General features: G+C 38.3%; 1 protein-coding gene across 1 annotated transcript in view; it reads right to left on the reverse strand.

Annotated features, from left to right (window-relative positions):
* The window catches only part of OLFM3 (olfactomedin 3), a 53687-nt gene extending 42185 nt beyond the window's left edge, over window positions 1-11502 (reverse strand). The window contains exon 1 of the mRNA XM_014885179.2: window positions 11206-11502. Coding sequence (XP_014740665.1) covers window positions 11206-11274 — 69 coding nt within the window. The 5' untranslated portion in view covers window positions 11275-11502. The remainder of the gene's footprint in view (window positions 1-11205) is intronic.
* Between the last annotated feature and the right edge of the window lie 210 nt (window positions 11503-11712).

Here is an 11712-nt window from a genome sequence, read left to right on the forward strand (position 1 = left end):
TATGACTGATCTCCAAATGAGACTTGTCTGACTGGATATTATTTAAAAAGAAAATTAAAATAACCAAGTAGATTATTAAAAATAATTCCTTACCTAATGTTTAAATTGATGGTGGTAGGAAGGCTGATCATTACTTCCTCACATTATAGTCAATACTTTTCAAACAGACTTGTGTTACAAAAGGCCTTGCCAAAACAAGAAAAATATAAAAATGGCTCCTTTAGGCTGTGGTAGGTTCTTTACCTTCCCTGCCTCCACTTCCCACCCTGACCAATGCCTGACATGAAGCATTGTAATTAAGCTGATACTAATTGGAGTAACTTATCCAGAATTTGGATATATGCCCTTAGAAGGACAGCTGAAAGTCTCTCCAGTCCAATAAACATGTTACTAGATATGTTTGTTATGTAAACATTTTTAAACTTTTAAGTAAAACCAAACACATATGAGGCATGAACCACAATCACATGAATTGTTCTAAGTCTGGGATATTTTTCCTAGGTAAACAATGCATTTGGCTTGACATGCTCTTATTTGTAGCTCAGAGGAATTAATTTCAATTAATATTAAAGAAAATAGAAATAACAAAATTCAGCACGTGAAATAATACAGAAGGAATCTGTCTAAACTTAGCAAAACTCTTAATCTTTCAATACCAAAAAGTATCAAAAAGATTCCTGGAAAAAGAAGAAGCCATCCTCTAAAGAAAACTGAATGGCAAACACAAATCCCTAGCTGTTACAGGGGTCTCTAAGGAACGTGTCTAGTCAGAAAGCATTCCAAAATTGCAACCAAGAAGTGTGTGGGTACAGAATAACAATCAGCATTTTGGAGAGAGAATAAAGGAGAAGCCTAAGGACTTTGGTATTAAATTAGCTAATGATAGCTGAGTTTTTGCAGAGGAAGCAGAAATACTAGAAAAGAAAAATATCCATTTATTAGTTTCATAAAATCTGCCTCAGTTTGAGAAACTAATGATGACATGATACAGTAAGTCATTAGAACTGTAAGAAATTTATGACAATGGATAAACTAAGAGTGATAATTCAACACAAAAATATTTGCTTAAAAGAATAGTTTCTGAAGGTAGGAGCCCAGAGGGACTAGAAAATGAAAAGGTAACATTGGTAATTTTTAAGTATTAGAGGTTACTAAACCCAGAAAATCATGAAATACAAATAGCATATACCCAAGAATGCTAATGAGAACAGGAATATGAGTGTTGGATGATATCTAATTGCATGTGGTTTGGGAAAATCCTGAAGGGAAAAGATGTAACCTTGTGTCTATTTAACAGAAGAGCTGGGAAGTTAGGGCTTATCAGGCTTATTTTTCAGTAATCAGCATCATCCATTTAGAAAGTGATTTGGGGAACCACATAAAAAAACATGAACTGTTTTCAGGGTCTGAACAAGGGTCATATCCCTTGTACAGACATGGACCCACTGGCCTAATCAATCTTAATCTTATTTAATTTCTGTGCTGTTTCTGAATGTGATAGAACTATTAGCAACAGCAATTAATTTTATTTCTGAAAACACTGGTGAATGTAATATGAATGCCAATAGAATCTGGGTAAATGCTTCCTCTTTATAAACAACAATGGTGACCTTAGCCATTAGTCTAGCTTGCACACTTTATCAATCTAGAACTGGACAAATTTGAATACTTCAACTACTGCCAGTACTGCTGTATCTGTGAAAATCCCTTTTCCTTCATTTTCTCAAAAAATTAAAATGTGAGGCTCTCTGTATTGCCTGGTGGCTTCTTGTACAGTTCCCTTATGATAGATATCAGGGAAGCCTGATGTCATTCTGTCTTCTTTTGGTTTGGAAATCTCCAAAGAATGTTTCTTCATTTCTCATTCAGGCTGGAAGAAACTTAAACTGAGCCAACACAGTTCTTCTCCTTGTGCATCATATCCACCAGGATAATTTCATTGACTAATCTGACAAATAGAGGAACAGACCTGCCTGTACATCCCTCCACACACAGATGATGATGGAGTGGCATTTGTGGTCATCCTCAAGTGCTGCTCTCTGAAGCTCAGAGCAGGAAGAAGGAGAGGGGGAAAGCTAGCACTGGCTGAAGTATAAATAAATGAGGTTTGGGGACAAGAAACTACTTCTCTGCCTGCTCTAAAATTCCATAATCTAGTCCCTAGTGGTGCTCACAAAATCAAGTTATTGCTTCATGAAATACTTTTAATGATGACTGAGTGTTTTAGCCAATACAGTTTTTCTTCTGAGTGCTTGATATGAGAAAGACCACCTTAGAGAGGGAGAACTTCATCTCTAAAAAAGATAAACACCATGGTCTAAATAAATTGAGAATTCTGAGAACATTGATTCTGTAAATATTTCCATTCAAAATTTTCTTCAGATCCATGCTCTTTTACATTGACAAATACATGTGTGTGTTTGTGTCTGTAGGCTAAAGTTGTATTTTGCTGTTTTAAAGAAAGGACAGAACATTGCTGGTATTGTGAGATCTCACAGAATGGTAACAGGAACATCCACACTAGGTAAGGAAAACAGCAACCATTTAAAGCATGGTACCATATGTAAATGCAAGGCCAGTACCTAGAACTTTGGATACACTTATTTTACTCTGTCACCACAGTGAAGATATTCAAAATTCACTGACTTGAACTTGAGCAGCAGATGTATATGCCTTTATGAGAAAACAAGTCCAGAGGGCAAAGATCAGCAAAAAACAACGACAGCACAGAAATCTGAGCTTCTTGAATTGTGCTGGACAGACTGCTGATCACAGCAAGATGTATGGAAAGGAAACAAGGTAGAAATATATATCTGTATCATCTGCTAATATGGATGTATTTATTTTAGCAGTGTCTGCAGAAATAGTATAGCAGAAGGTCATTAAAATTATTTTTATAAGCTTTCTCTTGAAAAGGATTAGAATGTAAATCAGCTATTTAACTTTGTATGAGCCACAGCTGACAGATTTTTTGATGTCATAAGTGAACCTGTTACATCAAAGAATGTAGGATTATGTGGTGCATATATAACTTCAGGGGTTTTGAATGAAAATTCAGTAGAAGGGTAAAGACATAGCCACTCCTACTATTTACATGTCCTCCTACCTTAGAGGAGCTTGTTCTATTCTTTGTATTTTTGCATTCACTGGTTTCAGCGTATTTTTCAGGGCCAGGAGACTTCTGTAAGACTAAAAACTCTAACTTTTGTGTGACATAGTATGGAATATAGCTCCTAGTTTACTCATTTGCCTTTCCAGCTACATTTTTGCATATCTAGTTTAATTGTACATGTTACTATACGTGCATACTGTTGACCTTGTTGAATAGGAAAGTCCTTATTACTTTAATATCAACTATTCATCACAAAGAAAAGCAAGAGCACTTGCAAAATTTTTCTTGGAGACTGAGGAGGTATCCAGAAGTCAGTAAACTCCTGCCTGTTTTGTGGCAGGCAGAGGTGGCAGTAGGATTAGCCTCAAGATTAAAGAGCCAGAACTTAACTTGAGGCTTTAAAAAGTCAGAAATACAGAAGAGCATCCTCTTTGCTTGTGGCTAAAGCTGATTCTCATGGGAGGTTGTTAACATGCAGGTTTTTAGTGTTTTGATAATTGTGCAGGTATTTAGATACAGCACGGAAAACGGGTCAGCAGCAATCTTTGTATTTAGGCTACTCTGCCTGACGTGGGTCTATGCAGGTGCCCAGAAACACCTGTGATGGCAGCAAACAACATTGATCCAGATCTCATTATAAATGCAAACCTGTCACACATTTCGTTTCAGGACTGGATCTACATTTTTTGTACCATCATCTATTCTGTGTACTGTTGGTTGCTCAGTACAATGGTTTCTTACAACTACACTGCCTTCTATGTATTTTCTTGGGAAAAACATTCCAATACCATATATTGAAAATGCATATATTGAAAAAAGTCTTATTATAAGAAGGTAGGTTAGTTTGAATAATATGTAGGAGGTTATACAAATAGAATATGAAAAAATAATTGTATTAGGGAGGCTGATACTGAACAATCACATTTTATATAAGTAAGGAAGGGTGTGATAGGTTGATAGGTTTGTGTTTATGAGATCTCAGATCAATAATATTTGCTGTCATCACAAGTATTAATGTATTCTAAATGCTTCTAAATTAAGTTCATATTTGTGTAAATATGATTTTAAATCTTGAAGTCCAAACTCAGCATTTACAATTTCAAACATGAAAAACTACTTACAGGCTTAGTTGTCTCCTTGAAAGGGACACACTGAAACACACTTTGAAGTACATTTCTCTAGCTGTGGTTCTGAGAAAGGAAGTCCATGAAAATCTCTATAAGCTATTTTTAATAACATGCCCCGATAATTTAAGAATAATATTCACCATATTATGAATGCCACTCAATAAGACAGTTTCTCCCTCAGAATGGAGTTTGTTTTTCCCAATTTTTCTGGTTTCCCCTTTGTGGGTTACTTTGCAGCTTGAGAAGGGTGCAAACACTATTTCCCAAAACCATAGCAGTGAAGAGGGCTTCTTGTTCTTAGAATTTGCTTAGTTGCTATGCTGACTGATACATGCTTTTCAGTGAAACAAGTAAACAGAATCATTAAATCACAGTTACAAGGATTTGTTTGGTTAGAAGGCAGTGCAGCAGACAGATGACTGTTCTTCAGGGGAATGCAAAATGAAAAACATTGCATTTGTGTTATCTGAGGCTGCTTTAGGTTAGTTACTTAAGTGATCTGAAAGTCTGAAAAAGGCTCAGAAGAGGTCAGAATATTAAAGTTCCTTTGATTCCTCCTGAGGAAAAAAAATGTTTTAAATAAAGAGGACTGCATATTTTATGAGTAATTACATAAAATGTTTTTCTTGTGAAAAGACATAGCTGCAGAAGCAGTTGGGTAGGAATTTACAAAATGCCTTATCCATAGGCCTGGTATTCAATCTACTTTTGGCTATAACTCAAATTTCAATTTAAGATTGTTTACTGACTTACAAAAAATATACCTGGTTGTTTCTTTAGCTTCTCTGATATGCAAACCTCTGTCATGAAGCTGAAGGCAGGATAACATAGTATAAAAGTATTCCACCATGAACCTTTCAGTATGCAAATTATTGTGTACACTCCTGTATCCACTGATACAGTTACTTCTCAATGTCAATTGCTTGTATCACCAATATTTCACGCTCTGTTTCCTTCCGTAAGCAGGCACACGTTTTGTGGTGTATTCAGTTAATTGGTATGGATCAGTCCTGTTGTCAGAAAAAGCAGTTATTAGAAAAGCATCTTTAGAAGCTGGCCAGCAAAGATGAAGACTATAGAGATCATCTAGTTTTAGACATGTGCCTAACTAGACAAATCGTACTAACTTTTTTTTATCTGATACATCAGTTATTTCCCTATTTATTAAAAATCTTTTAGTTCTATTCCAAACAGGATGGAATGGGAGATAAAATAATCTGTATAGGGGGGCTTATTATTTTGTATTTTGGTGTCTCTTTAAAACAGAAATATGAATTCTTCAATTCCAAATAAAACCAAGTCTGGACTTTAAAACTCCTTAATGTCAGAAATTAAAACAAAGACAATGAAAATAGTAATATTTTTGAAATAGTTTCAAGTGTTCTAGTAAATAATGCTGCTGTTAAAAGGTCAGTTTTCTTTGAGTCACTAAGGAAAAATTGGAAGCTGCAGTCCATGCTTACAGTGAAGTGTCACTGAATCTGGGAAATAATGCTGTGACATAAGAGGTCATGTCCCAGATAAATTTCAAAGTATTTTTAAGAATATTACATATTGCTACTGTATTTCTGGTTTCCTACTGACTTAGAGCACTAAAAACTCTGCTGGCTAGGTTCTTAGGTGGAATGATTAATGTGGATAGAACCACGTGCTTGGGTCACATATCTTGGTTTAAAAACATGTGAATAATAGATCTGATCTGGAATTCTGGGTAAATCCGGGAAATTCTGAAATTCTGAAAGTAAGGTTACTTTTTCACTGTTTCTGAATTCTCATTCATGAAAGAATTCTGTACTAGAACCCAGGCACACAAAGTCCTTGCTTTCTCTAGGTTTGGTCCTAGACAAGAAATCTAAAGCCTTGTGGAGTGAAGTAGTAGGATAGATTTGTGTTCTTGTGAAAGATGGTCCTTGAGAGGACTTGTCCCACACTCCTGCAGCAAGACTTACAGAATGCTTTTGAATTTTCCCTGGCTTTCAGTCAAGATTCACTAAGAACGCCTAAGTGATGCCCTGAAGCATTTTTGTCATATTACAGTTTTGAAAAAGGGGATTTCAGTGCCCCAGATAGACTGGGCCCTCTCTGAAGACTCCCTGTTCATTTTTTAATAGGTCGCTTATGAATTTCATGTATTTGAACTTGCAATTTTAAAACAACTGTGTTAAATCTGCAGCCAACTAGAAACACCATTTTTAGAGCTGATGTTGTTTTAATAGCTTCAACACTGCATTTCTGGTTCCTGACAGTTACCTCCTCTGCTTCAGCTTTCTCTTCTTTGCAGACTTAGTGAATTGATTCTGTTTCACTGACTCATGACTTGGCCAAGCATAGAAAAAAGGTGGAAGCCTCGTTACCTGAAGGCAATATGCCTCTACTGGAAAAATAATTGCTTCCTGTGAGGATATGTCTGTCTGTGTATATGTATATATACACAACTATTTTTGAGATTTTGTATAACATATATAATTGGTTTTGAGTGCATTCAGATGAGTAGAAGTCATAATAGCCATGAGAAACAGAGGAATCAGTTTTTAGCCAGAGGAAAAAAAATAAGACCTCTCCCCAAAGCAGCAATAGTTTTTAGAAGCCCTTAAAGATCATGTGATATCTGATAGCAACAGGGGAGTTAGCACTCATGCAGATGCCACCCATGTGTGTATTTGCATATTCTCTTCCAATATCTTAATATATCTTACTTAAAATGATGTAGTGAATACCTTTCTGTCATTTTATATAATATAATAGTTGGATGTATGTCACTGAGTGTAGATAAAGCAAAAATACATTAAGCATCCTTTTTTCCCAGCAGTGAAAGGTTAGAAGGCACTGTATTGATTACTGCAGGAAGAACAGGTAGTGTTAACTACAATCTTAGGTCTTAACATATTGACTGAAGTTACTACAGTGAGAGAAAAAGATCTGGAATGACACCTGGGAGAGCCCAGGGCATACTGATGATAATAGATTGTTCTTCAGTGGCTATCGAGTCATGTTCCTCAGAAATGGAGAGCAGACACCAAGTGAGACTTGATCCCAGTCAGCAATTAATGACTCAGAGCATTCTTAAACATTGGAGGTTAAATAATTATGAATGATTTTCATACTGACTAACTACTAATACTGTAGGAAACAGAGTAAATTAATTTCCAAGTAGGTAACAAGATTTAATTTAGCAGTGAATTGTACTCCTATGAGTCATATTTTCAGTAAAACAGTTTATTGTGGTAACTCCTTGCTGTACATAGCATTCTTATAAATTCTTACAATGGGGATAAATTAATTTCTATTGCTAACAGCACTAAAGCAGTGCATTCTTCCTACCAACAAGTTCTTGAAATCCAGGAAAAATAAAGATTTTAATGGCTATTTGTATAGTCTGATTATGTATGAAAATCATAGGTTTTTAAAATCTAGAAACACAGTCATTCCAAAGATGCAAAGTTTAAGCATTCAAGAACAGATGTCTGATTTCAAACCAGCTTTTTTTTTTTTTTAAATGTTAATATTCCCAACCATCCTATTATCCCATTCAATGAATGTAAATCACAGTTCTTTTCTGTAACTGTCCTTAATAATACTGTACTTAGTTTCTGTCTAGGATTGTACTTGGCAGTTATTTTCTGGAATATTTTTTTTTGCAAAAATTCAAACAATGGAAAATAAATAGATATACGATATAAAGCCATTATAAATTTTAAAGGCCTAAAGGTCATTAACTGCACTGAAACATGAACATATTTATCAGATCTATTTAGATTTACAAAATTAAACTTACAAAATGCCACCTAGACTAGAAAAATGCTGAGCTTGATTTCTATGTGGAGCATCTTTATCACACTACAAAATGCTTATGTGGTTAATTCACTAAATCACTGTGATTATCAAACGATGGTCAGCAAAGCAACCCTTATAAAAAAAAAAATCCACTTTACATATTGTGAAGGTCATTACAGAAAACTCCAAGTGGAGAAAAGCAGCACAGAGATGCCATCTAGCAGTAACTCTTAGAAATTTCCTAATACTGGATACTTTCTTCTTTCAAGATACTGCACTTATGAATAGGAGAAAGAAAGATTTTCTATCCAAATCCTTTCACTGTAGCTGGCTTTCTGCTGAATGTCTAGCCACCCTGTTGGAAATAAATCTTTAATGAAATATATTATCATGCATATCTTTTTAAAATTTTCTTATGTAAATGAAGAGAAAAAATAGAATAAAGTCAACATATATAACATTTAATAAGTATCTTAAATTGAAATTCAGTAATTAGCACTGTTTTAAAATTTATCATTAGTGAGCTGCCTTCGAGCTGTTAAAGAAGAATTTCTACAGTTGGTCAATATTTTTATATCAAGTTTAAAATAAAGAATTCAAGAACATTGGCAATAAATTAATATGGTCGAAATAAAATCTTAATGTTTCAGAGATTGAGGGATAAACTATATATAAATTATTGTTACATATTTTACCATAAGATGGCGATACTTAAACACTTTACTATCAGTAAGTAACTGAGTAACTTGAGCACATCTCTGTCATAATAAGAGTGCCTGAAGACAGCAGTCTTGACTCAGTGAGAGCCTGGTAGTAAATTAAAGATGTTTTTTAGTCCCCAAGGCATTATTTTAAAATAATTGATCAATAAAATAAATTATTACCTGAAAAGTATGTAGGACATGACTAGAAATATTGTGTAAACTGGAAATATCTGTTGTGATTGATATCCATAAGCGAAATAGTTTGTGACTGTCAAGGGCACATAGAAAGTAGTCTTTCTAGGCATGAGCATACTGCACAATTCTTTCTGGGAAAGAAAGAATTTACCATCCCCTTGTTTCCTACAATTACATTTATATCATAAATTTGCTTCCCAACTTGCAGGGGAGAAAATTATTATTCTATTTCAATTTAGCATAAAGCAAGATAAATAATTGAGCACTAGTTCAATTTCTGAAGTGTGTTCAGTTTTAACTTGTATTTTTTGCTAGAAAAATGTTATTAAAATTTTTGCATATATAATTTTCGACAGAAATATGAAATACATTGTTCATAGTCAACAAAATTAAATTAATGTTTGCCATGTGGCACCTTTTTATGTTTAATGTGGTGTAGGATCCATTTGATCTCACTTTTTAAAATTTAAGAAATCCCAATTAGCTCTGGTAAAACCCAGTTTTCTAATTTTAATGTAATCTTAAGGATTTGGAACTTTTCTATTCCTGACCCTTGACAAAGTCAAAAGAGCCTGGAAAGAACATCTGAATAGCTCTGAAAATGTCACACAGAGTGATGAATAAAAGGCCATTTTCATGCCCTCTGCACAGCATGCCACAGCAAAAAGGGCTAGAAGCAAAGTTTCCAAAGTTCATTTGTGCTACTTCATTTCAGTGCCTCATCCTGTTTTTCAGTGCTGGATGGTGACCGAAAATGGAACATTTTTTTCCCAGTGTTATTGTGGGGTCTGAACTAAAAAAACTGTTCTGCCAGATCTGTTTTCTTCACTAGTGGTTTTACTCTCCTGTCAGAATGATATAAATTTGCTTTTCCTGCTTTTATGCAGTCTTTTCAGTAGATCTTGTTAAGTGTAACAGAAGACAGAAATAAAGAAAATGAGTGTGTGGAAAGCTGTAGTTATTATAATGAGACCCAGTGCTGCTATTCACACAGATGTGAAACTCTCGTGTGTGCATTGCCTGATGAGTCTCCTTACAGGTACAGCAATACCTGATACTTTCAAATGACTCTTATTTAACAGAGCTGATATAACTAATTTCTTAGGTAATTTTTAGTCCTCTATCACCTCCTGCTTTTTTAAGTTGTCACTGTATCTTACTGATTGAAAAGCAGTCAGAATACTGCAGCCGTAAATCAGATTTCCACTGAATTGCATTTTAGGTTCTGGTTTTGTTTTTAAAGAGGAGCATCCCTTCCATATTGTTGGACATTCAGTACGTATCTGTATATGTACAGATTAATATCTTTCTTTTAAATGAAAAGCTGCCAGAAGAGCTGAGCATTGCCTCACGGTTGTCTGGTACCTAACTGGTATCATTAATATGACATTCACCACCATGCAACATGAATTGTGGCAACACGGCACAGGTAATGGACTGCAATAGTACAGCTATGTTTTCTCTTGTCACGTTTTTATAATGCTCACAATTACAAGACTGCATGCCACAAAAAAACTAAAAAAGAGACAAGCTGTACATCTATAAAATGTATCTATAAAATACAGCACTACAGACATCTGCAGACCTGAGGGTTTTCAGTTATTACTGCTTGTAAGTGGTAGAGTGCAATTCCAGTTTTCTAAATGACTTAATCTGAAATCTCCTTCACCAGCCAGGCTGCATGGCTAAAATCTATTGTTTACTTTTATCATTATTTCAATTTCAGCTGCGATCTCTCGGTGACTTGACCACGTTTGTAAATAACAGAACTGCAGCAGCTCGGAGCGTGGCTATAGTACTAAATTCAGTGTTTTCACGTGACGCCTCCAGTTTCACTCTAAACAAATTTATTTCCAGTCGGAGGCTGCCGATCCCTGCCTCCAGCGCCTCGCTGCTCCCCCAGCACTGGTGCAGTCACCCAGCGCTATAAATGAATGCCTCCTTGCCTGGAGCGGGATGGATCGCCGCTCTTGGCGCTGGACAGAGACCGGCCTTGGACAGCGACCGGGCACGGCAGCCCCGTCCCTCAGCGGCTGCACAGCTCTGACCTGCTGCGAGACCCTGGGCCCGGGCGCGCCCCCCGCACCGCGCCCCCCGCCCGGGCCGCCACGCTGCAACCGGGGCCGGGGCCAGCCGCTCCCGACACGAGCTCTCCTCTGCCTCCCGGCCGCTCGGACAGCCAAGGACACGCACCAGCCTCTTCCCGGAGCCGCCCGGCGCATCGCCCGCTACCGCATACGCCGTGTGCGGGCAGGCTCCGCCGCTGCGAACTTGCCGCCCGGCCGGCTCCTACCTTGGAGGGATCGAGGCCGGCCAGCAAGGACAGCAGGAGGAGGTTGAGGATGCTGGCGGGCGCCCGCATCCTGATCCCGGGGCTGCCTCTCCGCGCCGCTCCTCTCGGTCATTCACTCCGCTCCCGCCGCAGCGACCGCGCCGGCAGCCGCGCTCTCTGCCCGCCCGCCGGAGCTCGAGTGGAGGCGGCAGCGGCAGCCGCCCGGGGGACGCTCATTCCGCGGGCAGCCTCGGCGCGGGGAGGGCGGGCGAGGACGGCGCTGCCCGAGCTGGCGGAGCGGCTCCACGGCCCCGTCCCACCCCGCCCCTCCCCTCCCCCCGGCCAGCCCACCGCGAAACTTTGGGCCCGGGAGACGGCGGAGCCAGCGCGGCTGGACGGGCGCGGGCGGCGGATGTGACATCAGCGCCGCGGGAGGGCGCGCGGGCGGGGGGCGCGGGGCCGTGCGGGGGCTCGGGCTGCGGCCGCGGGCTGAGGGGAGGCGTGGCCGGGCCGCTGAGGGGCGCGGTG

The sequence above is a fragment of the Sturnus vulgaris genome, chromosome 9 (assembly GCF_052056855.1).
Source record: "Sturnus vulgaris isolate bStuVul1 chromosome 9, bStuVul1.hap1, whole genome shotgun sequence".
Lineage (NCBI taxonomy): Eukaryota > Metazoa > Chordata > Aves > Passeriformes > Sturnidae > Sturnus > Sturnus vulgaris.